The 20,846-nt window shown below is 31.3% G+C and overlaps 1 protein-coding gene across 1 annotated transcript; it reads right to left on the bottom strand.

Annotated features, from left to right (window-relative positions):
- Positions 1–1,523: 1,523 nt before the first annotated feature.
- On the bottom strand, positions 1,524–18,181 carry LOC132715362 (tripartite motif-containing protein 2-like; the record flags this gene model as incomplete). Its single annotated transcript, XM_060698356.1, is given in 2 exon segments — positions 1,524–1,821; positions 17,709–18,181. Coding segments are annotated over 2 exon segments (382 nt in total), but the record flags the coding sequence as incomplete, so codon positions are not given.
- Between the last annotated feature and the right edge of the window lie 2,665 nt (positions 18,182–20,846).

Below are 20,846 nucleotides of genomic sequence, written 5' to 3'. Positions count from 1 at the left end.
TAATGATTTTCATGCAGTGATGACAGAAATAAATTATGCAAATTAAAACTGTGAATCATTAATATGATAACAATATGATCTGACTAAATGAAAAATGTTCATGCACTAAGTAAAATTATCTGAAATAATGATAGCAAAGCTATCATTTATAGCTAAATTGGAACTTAACCTGACAATTTATGGTAAGCTTTGAATGCTACTGGTAACAATAACTTGCCTAACCCTTACCATGCAGGGATCTTAAGTGACAAGCCATTGCGACCAGTATAAAGCAAGGCCAACCTGCACACCCATGCAGTCTGACCATGCTCTTCTGTTGGCTGACTTAAAAGTTTAAATTTTCAACTTTATTTCCCCTTAATTGATAATAAGATATACCCCTAAATTTATAATAGACAGTTACAAAAACGGCAGCTGGACAAGTCCATTTAAGATATTTTGCTTGGTAAGGGCTAAAATGCATACCAAACAGGATAAAGTATTTGTTGCAATTTGCAGGTCTGTGCAATCTGACCTTTGACCTTAAACTTACACAGTTAAATAAATATCAGCATTTTAAAATTCAAACCACTTTTTGCTGATGAACAGACAGTGCTAGATTTAAAACAGGACTAGGGTTTTACCCGAAATAAACAAATTTAAGATGGTTAAGGGTTAAGCCAATGAAACGAGAGATGTGCGAAAAACTTTTGTTAATATTTTTGTGCACACACCTTTATGATTACGCAAACACCTAGTCCAGATAGGTCCCTTTGGCTTAGACTGGCAGAAACCTCCTAGGATGTTCCCTAGTAAATAAAGATTAAAAGTCCCTTCATTACTTTAAAAATGTGTAATCTTTTCATGCTTATTTTATTCTATCAAAAATATATTTTACATATGTTTAAACTAAATATGAAATAGAAACAGAAATGATATACATGTGAAAATGAATGAATATGATTTTCTAGGGTTTTTCTTAATAGCCATGCAGAATAACCATGTGACAGGACAAAATATGATGTACTGAAACATTTTAAATTTTTAACGTTCTATTTCAATTGCCATTATAAAACTATAACTGCACCATATTATACAATATTAATAGCGATGAAAAAGAACAATTTTTCAAGGTTTGTTTATTAATGTAAACTGATGTTTCTACTCTCATGCATCTAAAGTAACCCAAAATATATGTACGACTATAATCAAGCCAATCTTAAATCATGCCTTCACAAAGTTTTAATAACTAAAATATTAATAGCCAATTAAATCTGTTAACACAAAAGATAAAATATACCCCAAAAAAGCAGTGATAAAGGATGGCATGTGTTTTACATTAGTTATTAAAAGGCACACCAGCCAAAGCAATCAAATGAGCTGCTGCAAATATACTCCTATTGCCCTAAATTTCTTGCGACTTATCAGCAAGATCAGACAAACTGTTCAAAAATGGGACACAATTAACTCCCTTGTACTAACAGAAGTTTTAGAGTTAACTGCCCTTGGCCAAAAAATAAATGAAATTATTTCCCTTTACTTACCTACAACATCCATGAGACTCGTAATAAAGATGTTAGCTTGTAGGGCACTGACACCATCAATTGGTAAGATTGACTGCTGACGACAAACGGGACAAGTGACCGACAAACTCTCTGCGGGAATGTATTCGTACAAGCACTGTTCACAGAAGGAATGGAGACAAGGAAGAACTTTAGGCGAGTTATAGCTTCTGTGACAAATCCCACAATTCAACAGTTGATGTTCAAGGTGGGGTAAGACAGCAATATTGTTGTTGATGTTATTTTGCAGATCCATGACTTCTGTGTCGCAATACGGCACCTGAAAATACACAATAAGTCCACTTTAAATAATTTTAATAATTTGTCTTTTTGTATTTTCACATGTCGAAAAGTTAGCGAATTTAAAATTCCAGACACATGTGTGGGGAATTATTAGCGAATCATGCAACTGGGTGGAATTTAATGACAGGTTGCTCCATATTTATGATAGAGGAAAGTTAATCGATTTTCGTCACTTCGCAAAAATTTGACAATATATCTGCGTCGCTAACTAACCACATATACAGTATTTCTAACAATTTCTGCTACATTATGAATGTTCTTCTAAAAACAATCTCCCGCAAAAAATCTTGTAGTTATTTGGAAGCAGACGGGAAGGAGAATTTACTTAAAAACATTTAAACATATAAATGGAATGGATTTAGGATTACCTAAGTACACAGTCATGTATTGCAATGTTTACAGTAAACAAGAAATAAACATCACCAATTTGGAAGGATGGCCTCCAACTGTAAATTACCGGTAAGAGTTGAAAAATGCAAATGGGGATTTACAATCCGCCATCTTCAACAATATATTTACAAAGAGTATACAAAACCAGCCTCAGCAATATATTAAAATACATCATAAACAATTCTTTTATTACAGTTTCTGTTGTTAGGCATCTTGAATTCAATACAATCAAAAACTGCTGCCTCCTTTCAAAAGAAACTCATTAAATTTTCAATCAAAACAAATTTCAACCATTTAGGGAGGTACTGATTTCAAAACAAGCCATAACTTGGGCTCCTGCTTTAGTGAGTAATTGCTCCTAAATTGTCCTTGATTGAAATCTTTTAAATGGTTAAACATTAATTTAGACCCATTATGCTCATTTTCTCATCGTTTAACTGTAAGTTTCCTATTTTATGTATAGTTTGAAATTTTCCGAGTGATTAAACTTTGAAGCTGAACACTTACAAATCAGCCAGCACTTAAAACATATTAGTTTGTTTGTAAACTTATTTTATGGCATATTAACATGCATGATGACTCATATGGCCTTTTAAAACTACCTGCTCACTAAAAGGGTAATATATTTTAAGGTGTTATACCCAGCTGTCTATTTTGTATAGAGTAGGAGCTAAAAAAACTTTTCCTAATTAGTTTATACTAATTTGTTAGTTTGACTGGGTTGGAAGTTATTATAAAGCTTAATTATTTAAATACTTGAGAATCCGTTCCTCAGGTATCAACCAGTACTAAGCAATGGGTGTAAAGTCTCTTGCTAACAGAAACAATGGATTGCCCCTGACTGGGTTTGAACCCGCACAGCCAACAATCCTCAGATTACAAGTCTGCGTGTTAACCACTCGGCCACACCTTATTAAAATGCCAAACCTGTTAAAAATTCCCAATTATATCTTGAAAATATCTAATAAATATTAGATAAATAATCTGACTTTTAAAACATACATTGTCATGTAAGATAATGTACATGGGTATTTATCAAAACACCATTTACAAAACATACATATTATAGTTTGAAAAAAGTGAATGTAAATTTATTTGATTTATTCAAATTTCCCAAGTTTTGACCTATGGTTATTATTCTAAAATTTTACAATTTTAAAGACAATAGAATTTGTTGCAAAAAAGTAAGACAAATCAGTGTCCAATTGAACTTTACATATTACTTTTCCTGCTTTGAAATTGGTACTGACGTCAACTATTATTGTTGGTTTAACGTTAATTTCAATAAAAATCTACGTTTTTAAAATTAAGGAGTAGCATCAGACTGCAAAGATGAATAGATGTATACCAGTGGCAGTTACTAATACAAAGAAAGGAACTTTCTCAATAAACAAAAGTTTTTAAAATCAAACAGTTCAAATTATCCAACAATAGTTTATTTGAAAATGATAACGCAAACCCCATTGTTAACATTTTTTGCTTAACCTACTAGTAAACTTAGCTAATAACGTTAAAGGTATATCTATAAAATAAACCACTTCAATTTTAATCTAAAGTACCATTCAAACACATATACCGTAGTCAGTGTGTTAGTATGACATTGTGCTTAGCAGCTATAAAAAAACTGCAGAATAAGCAAAAAGAAATTTAAAAATTGCAGAGTTGGCAAAAAAAAAAAGTGTTGAATTGTTATTTGATCAATGCAATGTAGTATTAAGACAGCCTTTATTTTGTCTCCTCCATTCAAGGTCATATGTCGACCCATGACTCCTACGAGGGAGTGAATAACCTCCTCAACAGCTAAGCAAATATGATTACAATTTTTTAAATTCAATTTTACTCAACCTTAAATGATTCCCAAGGTCATCTGATCATTTAATAAGACAAAGAAACTTATGATCTCATAAACAAAGAAATTATTAAACTTTTGCCCTTTTGTAAATATATATACTTACATTCATCCATCCAGTGGACATTAATGTGGAAAACAACATAATTATAATTTATTTACTGCCGCTGGATAACATGAAATTGTACTAAAATACAATTTTTCGGCTACAAATATTGAGACATATTTGAGTGGTTCTTTTTTTAAATCCTGACCCATCTAAACGATCATAAATGGACTTGTTCATCTTTGAATCTGGACAACAAAACTTATTTTCAGGGAAATTTTCAAGAAAAGTACTGACTGTTTAGAAAGCAATATAGACCATGCTGATGCTGGTCTGTACTGAGTGAAGTAAGGCTAATTTGAAGATTGAGTTAAACAAATGGTCAAAATAAATCATGAGTACAACATGCATTGTGGTCTGTTAAGGGCAATACAAGAGTGTTATACAGCTTTATGCACTTCACTTCAAAATAAGATAAATAACTTTGTGGATATTGATCTTTAAACAAAAGTTTGATTATCTTTCCAAGTGAAAAAGGGAAATAACTCTAGGAAATTAGGATTACTTAATAATGTCCCTTGTCATACAGAAGTAGCAAGTATGTCTAGAATGAGTACAATATCTTTTGAAAGTTTTCAAAATTTCTATTAATAACAAATTTCAACAGAAAAAATTAGGTTAACAGGGGGGGCATAACTCAAAAACATTTCCATAAGTCACATAAATCTCTTTGCTGTTTCCTACTCAATCTTGAAATTCCATGAACTTATAATGGACTGACCCAAAATCAATGTAGGGCAAGTACATTACACACAATTTTCAATAGCATGTCTTGAATTAAAGAGACTCCACTCAGTCTTTTTGACATGGCGGGACTGGAAATCATTTTTCGAGATTAGTATTCAATTTGATGGAATGCTAAACCAATAATGTGTGCCCAAAATATCAAATCATTCGCTCACTCCATTTTGCCACAATAATTATTCAAGTTGTGAAAAATAACCCTAAACCTGAAAAGCTTTGCAACATTTTTCACTCAATTCGGACATAGAATAACAAAAAAATAAGAGTTTCCATTTATTTCAGAGCATATTTCTTCAATAACTTTAGCATATCTTCCTGTTTTAAGTGTCCCAGCTGATCTATGTTAGTAATTTAAATTTTGGAACTCAGTGGCGTTCCTTTAAATAACTATCGTAGAACTATTTGTAATGATTATCATGTTCAATACTCAATCTAAAGGACAGTTATGCAACATACAGAAGACAATCTATCCAATCTGATTTTCCACTATATCACAGGGCTAGGATAGAGCAATTTGATACAAATGATGGCTTGAAAGACAGGCCCTTTGCTTGGCACCAATGCTACATCCTTTGATCATATTGTTTCTGTTTACTGTATATTTAGGTTGACCACCGTACAGTAACCTACTTTTGGCTCCAATTTCATATATTTGGCTTATACTCAGTGGAAATTGCATGGAGGTAAATTATCACCACTTTGGGCTTCAAAATTAAATCTTTAAGGGCATGGCTGGTGACATGTCTGGGGTCCGTACTTGGCCGAGAAAGCTGCTTTTTGTGCCTTAACGGGCAGATGGACCCTCATTAAAAATAGACTACATTAATACATACATACATTCATACATGCAAGCAATTTGTTATGTTCATCATTAAAGTTTTAATGGTGCCAGGGTTACAGTGACTGACAGATTTATGACATTTGATAATGATCTTTATTTACTGTTGATTTATACTGCTAAACTAAAATGTTCAATTTTATGCATGAACTATTTACTGATAACCTTTTTATTATCTTTTTTTATTGCTGCCATTTTATTACACTTTACTATATTTGGTGGCCTTTGGCCAAAGATAGCGCATCTATAAATATTTTAGATAGAGAAATATGGTACAAGATTAGCATTTATGGCAAAAGAATAACATAAAGTGCATTAACTAAAATACAGAAGAGTTGTGCCCCCTTGCAATCTAAGCACTTGCATTAAACTTATCTTTATAATTTTTAAATTTCCATACATATATCTGGTCAGTGTTTCTTATCATCTTAAAATTTCAGTCCAATAAAGGGAGTTAATAAATGATTGACATTCTTTCCAATAAAGGGAGTTAATAAATATTTAAAATTAAAAAAAAAGGGAATTAATGCCATACTATACTAGCAATACCAAATCAAGAGAAATGTTAGGAAAATTAAAAAACAATTGCTTTAAGAAAAGGTTAGCATGCTGCAAAACATGTACAACATTTTTGTACAAAGCTGCACAGACATATAAAATTTATAAGCACATATACATGTACAATCATATGCAGTTATATAACATTTCAAACATTTTCTTTTCCTAAGATAAACTTACAATATTGATTACCCTTTATTCCTTTAATACCAGCACCACAAGGTGTCACCTTTATCAATGTCAAATAGCCAAGATGTTTATAATTATCTCCCATAGAAGCACTTATAGATATAATCACAGCATGTTCTAAACTTTAGAGAGTGCCAATTTACCTATAAGTTGCCTGTATCCAACTAAGTTTTAACATTTCAACAGTGATCGAAGGCCAACTTGAACAAAATTTAACCTCACACAAAGTTTTTCACAAGACACCCTATCTCTTCAGAAAGCAAAACTCTGACATGCACACAATGAAGGAATTAACAATACAAATACCCTAGCAGTCAAAAGTTTTGTTTGCCTGTATTTTTGTCATTCATTACTTCTCAACAGTAGACCATTTTTTTCCCTTGTGAGGACACCTGTTGGGTTATATTTTTTTTTAAAAGTAAACACTACTGATACACTTTTAAACTTAGTGTTGGTTTTCATTAATCTTGGTGTCAACTGGTGTTGGTTGAAAAACAAAAATATATCTATATATGAAGATCTAACCCTTAAACCTCTGCCTAGGAATAGAATACTTGTCAAGCTATGAGTTATGAAGCGTACATTATTCATCAAAGGATTGTCAATATGGAAATTCTTTAACTCCAGGCAGCAGCAGAAATGTAGATAACTGTTATCTATATGTCTCTCAGCCGTTACAGTCAGCCAATTATCACCACATAATTTTTGAGGTTTATTACTTCTATAAAAGGGCAATGATCTTTTACTTATATAATTTATATAATATTATGACAAAGTGAGTAAAAACAAAACATATTTTGGCTTAACAAGGTTCAAAAAGTAAAACAAGAAATCCATGATGACCCTAGCCTGCTCACCTAAGATCTTAATCATTTTTTTCTTCAATTTAGAAAGCTCATAGGATTTCTGCTGAAACAAACAGGTGAGCCAAATTTGAAAACTGAAGCTAAATTTTTCAAAGGAGGTTCCTTGTTCATAACCATGATCAATGAAAGTGAACTTTCACCAAAGGGACATTTATTGTTTAAATTTTATAGAGGGTAGAGGTTAATTATACAAATATCTAAGTTCCAGGCTATGTAGTTACACAAGACAGGATATAAAAGTGTTTTCCTATATAAGTCTGTTAACAAGGTGATCCCCATGAGGGCACGGCCATATTTTACACAAAGGGCGTTATTAAATTATTTTTAAAGATTCAGTAGATATAAATTAGGAAATGCTTCCTACTAAATATCTGTCCTCTAAAGCCAAACATTTTCAGACAAATGCACAAACATCTGCCACCAGGTGAGCTAAAATCCAGAATATGGAATAAAGACAAAGAGTGGAGCTTTTAATAATGAAAAAATAGGAAAGTAGAATACAATAGTTATGTAACTGTGTGCAAAATATTGGAAAATGTCTATAATTTAGATCAAGCTTATTAAAGTGCTTACAAACCATGTACAAAAGATCAGAAAATGTGTACATCAGGTCAAAAAAGGTATTTTACTGCTTACAAACCATGTACAACAGATCAGAAAATGTGTACAAAAGTTCAAATAATGAATTTAAGTGAATAAAACTGTGTACAAGAGACCAAAGACCAGTCTGCAAGGTTAAAAATAGAAAACTAAATATAAGACAGTAATATCAGAAATAACAGACATGGTCAGAAATAGTAACAAAATGTCAAAAATAGTAAACAAAAAATGAAAACATTAAATATAGTGGGGAAAAAAGAGATCAAACCATCAAAGCACAACAAGTTAGCATGATAGGGTTACAGACATTAACATACACACTACCTACATTGGAAATGGAATCAACCGAAAGAATGTCTTCAATGTAAGACAAACTAAATGTCATAAATGGAATACAATAGACTAAAAGGAGGACACTGTATGCCTTAGGTCATTATGAATGCTTTAATAATTTGCAAGTTGTGTGTTATAAACTGTGGAGGAAATAATAAAAGATCAGAAACTGAGTACAAACAGAGAACAAGCTATAGAAATAGTATTATACAAGATAATATTAGATCAATATTTAGGATGTATGAATGAACATTTACGTGTTATGGGCTTGCAAAACTTTAAATTAGAATTGCCCATTGTTGATTTAAGGAATTTTCAAAAATGTTTGAATGAAGAGTAGCCAAACAGCATGGTCTACAGCTTCTGGAGGTACAGGACAGCACACAGGTAATGAATAGCATATTCCATGGAGGAGTTAAGTGTTGGACAGCTGCTTCCATAGAGATGCAGGATGAAAGATTCCATGGAGGTGTAATGCATAGAGTGAAAAACAGCATATTCCATGGGAAAGACAGCATATTCCAAGGAGTGCAGGATACCATAATCAAATGAGTGAAGGATAGCATATTTCATGGAGTGAAGGATAGCTTATTCCAAGGAGTTAGGTATAGCATATGCCAAGGACTGAAGGATAGCATATACCATAAAGTGAAGAAGAGCATATTACATGGAGTGAAGGATAGCATATAATATGTAAAGAAGGATAGCATATGCCAAGGAGTAAAAGATAGCATATTCCAAGCAGTGAAGGATACCATATACCATGGAGTGAAGGAGAGCATATTACATGGAGTGAAGGATAGCATATACTGAATGAAGGATAGCATATGCCATGGAGTGAAGGATAGCATATTCCACACAGTGAAGGATACCATATACCATGGAGTGAAGGATACCATATACCATGGAGTGGGGGATAGCATATTCCAAGGAGTGAAGGATACCATATACTATGGAATGAAGGATAGCCTATGCCATGGAGGGAAGGATAGTATATGCCATAGAGTGAAGGACAGCATATTCCATGGAATGAAAGACAGCATATATCATTGAGTGAAGGATAGGATATACAGTTGACTCTCGGTTACTCGAAATCCAAGGGACTGGGCATTTTACTTCGAGAGAAACGGAATTCGAGTAACGTGGAACTGCCGCAATTACGTTGACAGTCGTACATGTATATATACATGTGCCTGATTAAATGTGCAAAGAAGTAGGTTTGTTATTGTTGTTAGCGGCAATGCTGCAATATTTAACCGTTGAAATGACGGTAAATTACTTACAACTACAAATCATAATGAACAAAAATATATCATTCAAAATTTTAATACAGTATATAAATAGTGAAACATAAACATACAATTATATTTGATTTAATTGATCATCGGACGAAAACGAAAGTAGCAACTATCGTGAACCGGAAGTACAAATAAATGTATGCAAAATGACGGAACATTAATTATACAAATGTCATTTACGTTGATAACACACATCAATACCTTGGCTGTTATTTGACTAACACCCGTCATACTGGCACGAGTCACCTTTCTTAAAGAAATGTAATTAAATTTTAATTTAGTTATCTAACTGTTAAAACCAATTAAGTGCTGAAACGGATTAAAGCCACTTATACGACGTGTTAATAATACATGATGACCAATTAAAAAATACTATGAAACGTGTAAATCACGAGTGACAACATCTCACCTTGATGTCGCCGACCTTTGATCAGTCGTCTGTTTTCACACTTCGACTAATTGAAATGAAAATATGTTGGACTTTAATTGACAGGACCAAATTTTCTTTTCGACTAAACAGGAGTCTCGGTAAGTCAAAATTTGACCTAAGCGGAGTTAAAATACAAAGATAAAGAAGGAAATTTGACGGGACTTTAGAAATTCTTCGACTAACGCGGAATTTTGAGTAAAGCGATTTTGACTTATTGAGAGTCAACTGTACCATGGAATGAAAGATAGCATATTCCATGGATTGCAGGCTTGCACAGTAAATATATTAAAGATATTGTCACCCTAGAATTAATGGTCAAAGCATAGGACCACCATTCCCTTCATTACATCATGATTTACATCCATCAATACGATTCAACAGATGGGTGATTGATTAAATTTGTAAAACTTGATTATATATCATTAGTCCATGATGTCTTAAACATGTTGATAAATGACTGTTAACCTATTAAAGCCTATCCCTGATCATTGATCATTTTATTAAACAGTTTAGATGATGTTAAAAATAAATTACCTTTCACTTAAAGACAAAGAGATAATTTACTGTCATATTTAATTTGAACTTGTAAGATTTACAACCCTATGAGTTGTTTACACAGGTGTAATGTATTGTCAATTGGCCTTTTAAATGATGAAATGTCACTATTTATAGGTAATTAAATTGCCAGAGTAAGACTTTTAGTTCACAAAAGTAAACATTGTTCAACAAATACAGGTACAAAATATACAAGACAATTTTAAAAAAAGTATATTATTCACAAAAAAAAAAACCCTTCTTTATTTCGAACAAAATGCAATTTAAACAGTATTAGATATGTGAAAAGTGACCATTAGATGCTGCCAAAGACTCTTGTTCAAGTGCATTCGCACCAAGATTATTTGCTTACTAAAATGAGAATGCAACACTCTTTGTTTATTTGAGATTGCAACACAGTTCTTGAGATCGCAGCAAAGTATTTTTTCTAAGATTGCAACAAAATTCATTGTTTATTTAAAATTGCACTACAATATTTTTTGTGTTTTTTTTTAACTGGTGAAAGAAGACCTCAGGTGCCTTTTTGTGCATAATTTCAGGCGCGAACGGGCACCTGAGTAGAATTAACGACCAATGTTCCATAAACTAGCTGCATAGCTTCTTCACATGAAAGAATCCAAAGCCCTGTTGGGATTTGAACCCGCAGCAGTAAGGGGCAAGCGGTAACATGAAAAAGTAAACTGAAATGTGGACTTTTGCTGACAATATACATGTATATAAAGTTACATCTCATCAAAGCAGCTTTAATTCAGGGAAATGACTTCTTTATTAATTACAAATCAAATCATTATACTTCCTAACACCTGCAATAATAACAATAAACATATCCATGTTCATATATTGAAAAAATAACCAAACTGAATATCCTTTGCTTTAATTGCACAACTTTGGTTCATTTCTTCAGACAGATAATAGTAGGAGTGTAATGCAGAAAATTTAAAATTTAAATTTTGTATTATTGTTTACCTTGCAATAAAAAAGGAATTAAAATGAAATATAAGGTCATGATTTAGTTTCTAGCACACAAATGTTCTCTAACAAATAAGATGAAATTGTTAAAGGTTCTTTTAAACGGGGAAATTTTAAACCACAAAAGGCCGAATAATAAAGTCGAAAAGGCTTTAAAAACGGCATTAACTTAAATTTTTATGATAATAAGTGGTAAATAATCCGATAATCCAGTAAATAATACGTTAAAATGTCAGCATCACACAACATGACCTACAGCGAGAAAAAATGTGGTCAAACAGATTAAGTGAAAAGTCATCTTGAACGAATTTTTATTAAATATTTTAATGTCTTTTTTAATAACAGTAATCACTTGTTTAAATTAATATAATAATTACGTTGAACCATTTTCCCTGCTGAGTACTAGACAGGGGAAATAACTCACCAGCATAGCACAAAGGAGGTCTTGAATATCGTTAATTGAGTTTGTTGAAAAATCTTATTTCATACAAAAAATTAACGAGTCCAAAAATCAGTTCTGATCGAATAAACTTAGATCTACTGGATAATTAATACAATAATACAGATCAAATATCAAGCCAAATTCATTGTTAAAAAAAAAAATTAATGAAATTTCAACTGCACTGAAATCTAATTTTACAATTTAACTCTTACTCTGCTAAATTTGATTCTGCTTTAATTCAGAACTTTAAACCACAAGGCTCGATCTAGCTATACCAAAATTTTAGAGCGAAGGGACTTTTCCCAAAGTTCCCATCAGGGAGAAGTTTGAAGCCATAGGGAGAAGCGAAAAGGTGCTAGGAGCATCAATTTAATCTAAAAAGAAGATGCTTTATCTACTTACTCATACATTGTGTAGTAACATTTACATTTAAATTATATAAAAAAGTAAAAAAGCTTAGCAAGGTCATTTCGCTTTTGATGTTCAAATATGGCGAACTAGAGGAACTAGAGGCAATTCAGTTGCTCAAATCGCCCACTTGCAAGAGCCCTAATCCATTATAAATTTAGGAATATCAACATTTAAGTACAAAAACTCAAAGCAGTCAACGGTACTTAAAACTTGTTCCCCTGTGCCGACAGCACAATTACAACACAGACTGGCTGACCATATTAGGTAGTAGGAATCGAAAACTGAAGCTTACAAGGGGTTAACCATGAAATTAACTTACGATATTTCATATACATAGAAAATATAAAAGCAACATATATACTTGTATATATAGGATGCATTTAAACTTACTAGATGAATTGTGGGTTAGTCCATCAAATGCAATAACTGACAGCATGCTTGTAGCAAAATTTGGTAAAAATCCAGTGAAACTCGTTCATAAACCCAGTATCAAATCAATTCATTGAAGAATTGAGTATTTCTTAGTAATTGAAGGATTCTTCACAATTAACATTTCTATGTATCAAAGAATGTAAAAAAAGATATAAAGATTAAAGAAACATGGCACAGAAGGCTTATCTTGTTTTTAAATAATAAAGTTTATCCAATGAAATAAAAAAAATGTACAACACTTCTTTTGCAGCAGATAACAAAAGACTACAGAATGTAAAGTTTGTCTAACTTGCAATGTTTCGGGACATGCATTGAAGCAAAAAACATATCCTGATCTTGTAAACATGTGAAACATGTTTTTTGTCAATGCAACAGAATGTCATGTCTTATCCGTTTTAATTGTCAATGTTTCTCGGCTGCCCGCAAATAACTGCCGTGTACAACATAACAAAACATCATGTAATTTCGTTTCAAGTTAGATTTTGTTTCTGCAATTATATAATGTAAATGTCATTAAACTTGTCAAACTGTTGTGCAAAACATGATGCAAAACTGTTTCACGCCCACTCCTTCATTTATTACATTATTTTTTATTACATAATTCTTCTCCAGTCCGTAAGCTTCTAAGGCCGCAAAAAATATGTCTAGATTTGTTAAAACATATACAGTGTATCTACATGTACTAATAATCTAGTTTTGCAAAAAAATATACCTAGACTTGCACTAAAAACCAGAAAACTTGTGTTATGTAATATAGTAACTCTAACCACACAGACTTACATGTATTTGTCTACTTTTCAATTTGGACAAAACTCAATATTTCAGGGGAAATTTCCAAGATATATGTACTGACTGAATAACAAACAGAGTAGGCCATGATCAGGTCGCAAGGATTAGTCGCATATGGAAGGAATCTCTTGCCATCAGCAGTCTTATAACAAGCAAGTCTTAAATTAGGTAATTATTCTCTTAATTTAGGTAATAACTTGCCTTTACTTAGGTCACAAATTGCTTATACTTAGGTTACAAATTTCTTATATTTAATTCACAAATTAACTTAATTTAGGTAATAAACTGACTTAATTTAGATAATAAATTGCCTATATTTAGGTAATAAATTGCCTTAATTTAGGTAACAATTGCCCTAATTTAGGAGATAAATTGCCTTAATTTAGGTCACAAATGCCATTACTTAGGTTATAAATTGCCTAAATTTAGGCCATAAATTGCTTTAACTTAGGTAATAAATGGTCTTAATTTAGGTAATAAATTGCTTTAATTTTGGTAATAAATGGACTAAAAGTAATATATTGCCTTAATTTATGTAATAAATTGACATAATTTAGGTAATAAATTAATTGCCTTAATTTAGGTAATTAATTGCCTTAACTAAAGTAATAAAGTACCTGAATTCAGGCAATAATTTACCTTAATATAGGTAATAAATTGCCTGAATTTAGATAATAAATTGCCTAAATTGTTATATATTACATGCTGCTATTAAGAAAGTAACAAATTCTTCAGCAGACTGCTAATATGACTGTTCCTGATGAAAATCTGAAGTTTTATATAAGTGCAACAAAATGACAACATATAAAGTTATATGACAAAAAAGTATAACAGTTTTTGGACATAATGTAGGAAAGTGACACCAAATAATGGACATAGGTATACTTAATGTATTTATAAAATGGTGTGGCTCATAAAGACATAATGACAATATTGTAAAGAGGTCAAATGTGAGTTCAAGTAGGTAGCTGTAGTAAACAGACTTAAATTAAAAGTAGCCGAAAAACAACCTTGAAGTACGGAGAGCCTCCAACAATACAGATTTATTTGCCTGACTGGCCGATAACTGGCCAATAGCAAGGATGACTGATTAGTGAGCTTAATTTTCACCCCACATAAGACGACACTCAAACGCACATAATCAAATGAAAATATTTGGAAAAGCTTAATATATTCAATGTATGCTTGAAATTTTCAAGACAAAAAAATGATTTTTAACAGTTAGGCACACAATATTTAAATTAAATTTTGTCGCAAAAGTCAAATTTCAAGGTTCTTCAAGTCAAGTATACAAATTTCAAGGTTCTTCAACTTCACTGTTAAGTGGACAATCTGGACAAAACTATTCATAATTTTTAGGGATTTTTTTTTTAATTTCAAAACTAGCAAATATGCTTATCTTGGTCTTTACTGGCTGCATCATGGGTAGAAATACTTGACATTATAAAATGTTATGTTTTAAATTAAAAGAAGAGCAAATCAATTATACAAATGTAGAAGTTTAATGTCTGATAAATTAATTTGAATTTATATGATTCAAGTCATTAAATCCTTTTCAAGCAAATGAAAAAAAATGATGCAATTCATTAAAATGTAGCTCTTTATAATCAGCATTATAATAATCTAGCTGTAGATTCATAAATTCATAATAAATAAAAAAGAAATTAAATAGATGCCCCACATCTATGTTTCGAAAATTGTAAAAAGAAAAAAAGATAAAATTTTTTTTTTAAATCCTAAAAAAAATTAGATTACAATGACATACAAAGTGAGTAAAAGAGATAATTGTATTAATCAACATATACATAACCCACAATTAATCAGCTGAAGCCAAACGAGTTGTCTTTAATGAACAATTATGTGGTCTTCCATATTTAACCACATAGATCATGATGCACAATAAACGGATCATAAACTTCATTCAACAAGTAGTTTTGTAAATTTCCTTGGTTACACTCATGTTTAGTGATAGATCACTGAAAGCTGGGACTATTAATTTATAATATTTCAAAATATTGTGAACTGTGTTTCATCATCTATAAAACATTCAAACTTTAAATGCGTTTCTAGTCAACAGGACACTAAACTGATAAAGAAATGAATAAATTAAACACATCATAAAACTGATTTTATGATGGTAAATCTGTTTTTTTTTAAAGTGCACATCTCTGAGTCATATCCTACTCTATAAAAGGAATATGTTTTCTTTCTTTCCACTGCAATAAGTTTTATTTAGTTTTTGGAATAAATCTACAGCAAAATGATGAACATTAATGTCTTGAGCCAATTGAGCAAGAAACTTACTCTCATATTGCTTACATAGCTGGTTGGTTCCAGGAACAAACTCAAGAGTGTTTCCTAGGATATAAACTAAATATTCTTCTATGGTTATAAGATAATTTCTTAGAGTTTAACCAAAGTCTGAAGTTAATTTATAATATATTGATGAAACTCAAGAACCAGTCGGTCTCAAACATTGTATAATTAGTTTAAAATGTCAGAAATTTTAGTAGTTATAATTGAGCCGTGTCACGACAAAACCAACATAGTGCATTTGCGACCAGCATGGATCCAGACCAGCCTGCGCATCCGTGCAGTCTGATCAGGATCCATGCTGTTCGCTTACAAACCCTATAACAAGTACAGAAACTGATAGCGAACAGCATGGATCCTTATCAGACTGCGCTGATGCACAGGCTGGTCTGGATCCATGCTCAGGTTGCAAACCCACTATGTCGGTTTTGTCATGACACCGCTCATTTCTATTATAATCATCTTTACTATGGCCTTAAGTGTAACAATGAATTTAACATAAAATGGTGTTTTCTTTGATACAAACTATAAACATCATAACTCTTTAATCTTAAAATTTCTCAAATTTACATTTAATTGTCTTTTTAATGGCTAAAATTTCGTCAATCTTTACTAAACATATAAACTATCCGTCAACCTACATTTAATGCAAAGTAAGAACAAAATGAAGAAGTGAACCTGTCAGGGTTTTATTTTGATATAAACTGCAGTTACAATAGCATTTTATGATATTATAATATCATGTCATATTATTTATCATCTTGCACATAAATATATATCGCTCATATCAAACTTAAAAGCATGGCCTGATAACAGAATATGTTACAATGTGATAACATCATATATGTTTAAGTGTGATAATATTCTTACAATCAATTATATTCGTACAATTTTGATTGGTTGGTTAAAATCATACCATGCAGCTCCCTTAAAATATATCTTTCCAGAAACAAAATTATGACCAACAATTTTCAAAGGCCCAAGAAGTTGCAACTGCCCTTTCTCATTCCATAAAGGGCGTCATGCTTTGGCGCGGATGCCAATGACCCATATGGTAACTATTTTGGTGCAGTACCCTTCCCAAGGGTAAACAAACCTAACAGTCACACAAATGATATTTCAAAATAATTAAAGTTTATATACAACCAAATAATTGTTCTAGGAAATTATAGAATTTCTTCAAATGTTCACCTTAGGTTTTTAGAATGCTGTAAAATATTGTAAAATTATTATAAACTTGTCAATTTTGTGTCTCAATCAGAAAAATGATAATACTATCACATGAGTCTACAAACTTATAACATAGGCATTAAAAACTTTGCTTACATAGTTCATTGCTTTTGTTTGTTTGGTTTTTCAATGCACCAATATAGGTGTAGGTCATATAAGGCACCAAAACAGACGATTTTGGCTAACCCCAGGTGTAAGGGATTCAACATACTTTTACTATTACTAAATCTAATTCATTTTTAACAAAATATATTATTCAAAATGCATGTTTTAGTCGGTGGTGTGTATTGTGAAAGACCTAAATATTCAGGAGTAAGATAGTCGAGGTTTCTTTTTCCAATCCTTTGATACTTAAAAGTTTTGTTTTCTTAAAGTAAGCATTAAAAAAAATTATTATTCTAAATTTCAACTCTCTAAATATTTTCCATATGTTTTATGCAACAAACTGATAGGCATAAGTTTGCTTAACTTTCCTTAAAAGGTATTTAAAAAAAAATATATATTTTAAAGTATAATTTGTACCTGGGCCGTTGACTCCAAGAACATTTGAATTTTCCAGCATTCAGCCAAATCCTGATAACTCCCATGCTCCATTGTTTTATTCATGTTGTTGCTTTTTTAAAATTTCCTTTCGCTCAAATAATTAATTTTTCTTTAAAAAAAAACAAACCACAGCACTTCCTTCAATGTTACCACAGTTTTCAAGACACCTTTATAAAATACTCTACTTTAATACCAGTTTACATTTTACGAAATGTTTCGCTGTTACGTCAATGTTTAAACCATCAAAGCTTTAAATTTAAATGCATTTTAAAATGAACATGCTATTTTGAGTGTATTTCCATTTTAAAATACAGGTTTATTTAATTTACGTCCTGATATATTTTATGTTTGAACAATTAACCGCAACAAGGATTTAAGAAAGAGCTGTAGACGTGTAAACATTTATCTTTAGTCGACTGTAGATACTAGACAAACTGTTAGCTCAAGTCAACCGCCTATCAATTTTATACCAATTATTTTCACCTATACTGAATAGAGTACAATTTTAAAACTTAAGGTACTCGTGCACACTTTACGAGTCTCGCTTAAGTCGTGCAATCCACTCATGGTACTATTTTAACAGTCAGTTTTAATCTGATATTAATCCTGGGACATACAGCCAAACTTAAAAAAAAAATAATTAAAGAAAGATTAAATTTACAATACAATATGAACATAAGAAAAATATTGTCTTTGTATGAAACATAAAAGTTTCTGTGATTTTAACCTTCAAAGATGTTTAAACCCCTTATCTTTATATCTTTTATTTCTTGGTTTGGATTTTATATTGCACTAACACAGTATATTGAGTCATAAAGCACTTAACTTGTGGATGAAGACCTCAAGTGCCCTTTTGTGTCTGAAATAATGCACGGAAGGGCACTTGAGCCGTAAGCTAGATGGATAGCTTCCTTTCATAAAATCCAAAGAACCTATTGGGATTTGCACCCACAGCGGTAAGAGGCAAGAAGGTTGAAGTCAAGTTCTTATAACCACCCAGTTGACCAATTCAATTTTGTAAACAGTAACCGTTTCAGTGTTTGAAATTTTTTTCAATTTTACTGGACTGATTAAGTAAAGCCGATTTACCAAAAATAAAATGTTACAATTCCTTTGAATAAATGCAATCCTATTGGGCAAAAAAATTAATTTTAAACACTAAATAGAATTATAGAGGTTAAACCAAATTGAAATAGATTTTCAATCTTAGGCAAATTAAACATACATTAAGACATAAATTATAAAACTCATTTCACAGGTCATGTGAATTTTGCCTTTTTCTACAGGTACATTGGCATCACCTGCAGATGTTTTAAAATGTTGAATTCTATAACTTATATTGTACTCACAGGTGTTTGGTGCCTTGATTGGTCACTATCCCCCCAACCCGTGCCCCCCTCACAATAGAAGTATCATTTCTTATTTGTGCAGGGAATGAAGGAAATTGAATAAAAAAAAGCATATATCAAATATTAAAACATAATTATTTCAAATGAAAAATACTTCAGTTAACAGGGTTGAAGAGTGGGTATAAGGAGGGGGGGGCAGGGAAGTGACCAATCAATGCGCCAAACACCATTCTATATAATTATCTTAATGTTGAATTTTTTTTATCATGCCTGGGGTGGGGGGCTGTGGAATGGTGACGTTTTTACCACTGCTATCCATGAACTCAATCCATGACACACAATCAAACCATTAACACTATGTATTACTTTGACTGAATTTTCCATCATTAAAGATTTTCACTGTTCAACAATCAAAGGTAAAAACATTATGATTTGAAACATTACATAAGGTAAGGCATTTCAGAAAGATTACTAAATTTATTCCCTATTAAGGAAATCAATGGTCTTTAACTTAAAACTAATTGAAAGATTAGAAATTAAGCCTTTTCTTGCTAACTGTGGTCATTCCAAATTAACCTTAAGCTTTTGACTGATTAAATAGATTAATAATCTTGAAGAATTCTTTTGGAGATTACTCTGTCTGCCAACTGACCAAGTTTTTTTACCTGCTGGAAATTTAAAATCAAAACATAATGCTTATGGTTACCATGGTAATAAGAATATCATAAAAACATTTAAATCTTGGATAAATTATCCATAAAAAAATGTAAAGCATAGCTTGGTTGTTAATTCTTAAATCTCCTACTCAATTAGGATACCAGAAATGTTGGTTAACTCTTAATTTTCTGGATTTTTTTTGGTCGATAACTGATGTAGACTTCATATCATTACCTTAGTGCAGTAATGGGTTAACTCCTGTTAAATTATATTAGAAGTTAACCTCTTACTGCATTAAAGTGGCGATATATATATATTTGATATCATTTGAAGTTACGGTCAAGGAAACTAAAAGACTATTTAAGACCTGTCAGTTCTGTAAAAGACATGGGTCCAAATGTTGTTATCTTCATACTTATATAAATCATTATCATACACAAGTGCTTTTAAAGCTTAATTGATTCAAAATTGACAAATTAATGATAAACTGTATGGGAACAGGATGTATCTGTAGTATTTTAAGATCCATATACTTTTTTTGCAAAGATAATTTGCAACTTTTTTTTATTAATCATTTCCTATAAATAGATGTTTACTTAAAATATTAACTTAAACATAAAAAAATATTAACATTTTAAAACTTTACAATCAGCTTTATCTTAAGTAAAGTTACTTCAAAACAGAATCTAAGTTAAATAAAAACATTTTTTTATTGTGTGAATGGTCAAATAAATGTTTCAAATTTCCTGACTAAATGTTAAGGTATCTGCCCCTCGGCAAGACTTGTGTGGTTCGAGTCCTTAACTCTAATGAGGCTGACCAATTGTTTCCACTTAAACAGACTCAAGAGAATGGTTCAAATTAAACTTCAAGCTATTTTCATACACAAGGCTGAAGCTAAAATTTTATTTAATTTTGAGGGCATTGTTGTACAATAATGCATGGTTCTAGTTCAAACATGCAGGAAAATTGATAAAAAATATGTTGAACTATATTGAGCATTATAAGGCCATAGAGGTAATTTTCCTGATGTCATTGGTTCACTGACATCATCATCTGACATCTTATGATGTGTAAACATTCTTTTTTTATGCTGTGCATATATTGTATA

The sequence above is a fragment of the Ruditapes philippinarum genome, unplaced genomic scaffold, assembly GCF_026571515.1.
Source record: "Ruditapes philippinarum isolate M1 unplaced genomic scaffold, ASM2657151v2 ctg5364_1_1_1_1, whole genome shotgun sequence".
In the NCBI taxonomy this organism is placed as follows: domain Eukaryota; kingdom Metazoa; phylum Mollusca; class Bivalvia; order Venerida; family Veneridae; genus Ruditapes; species Ruditapes philippinarum.
The sequence above is the reverse complement of the archived record's forward strand: the minus strand, read 5'-3'. Positions and strand labels throughout refer to the sequence as shown.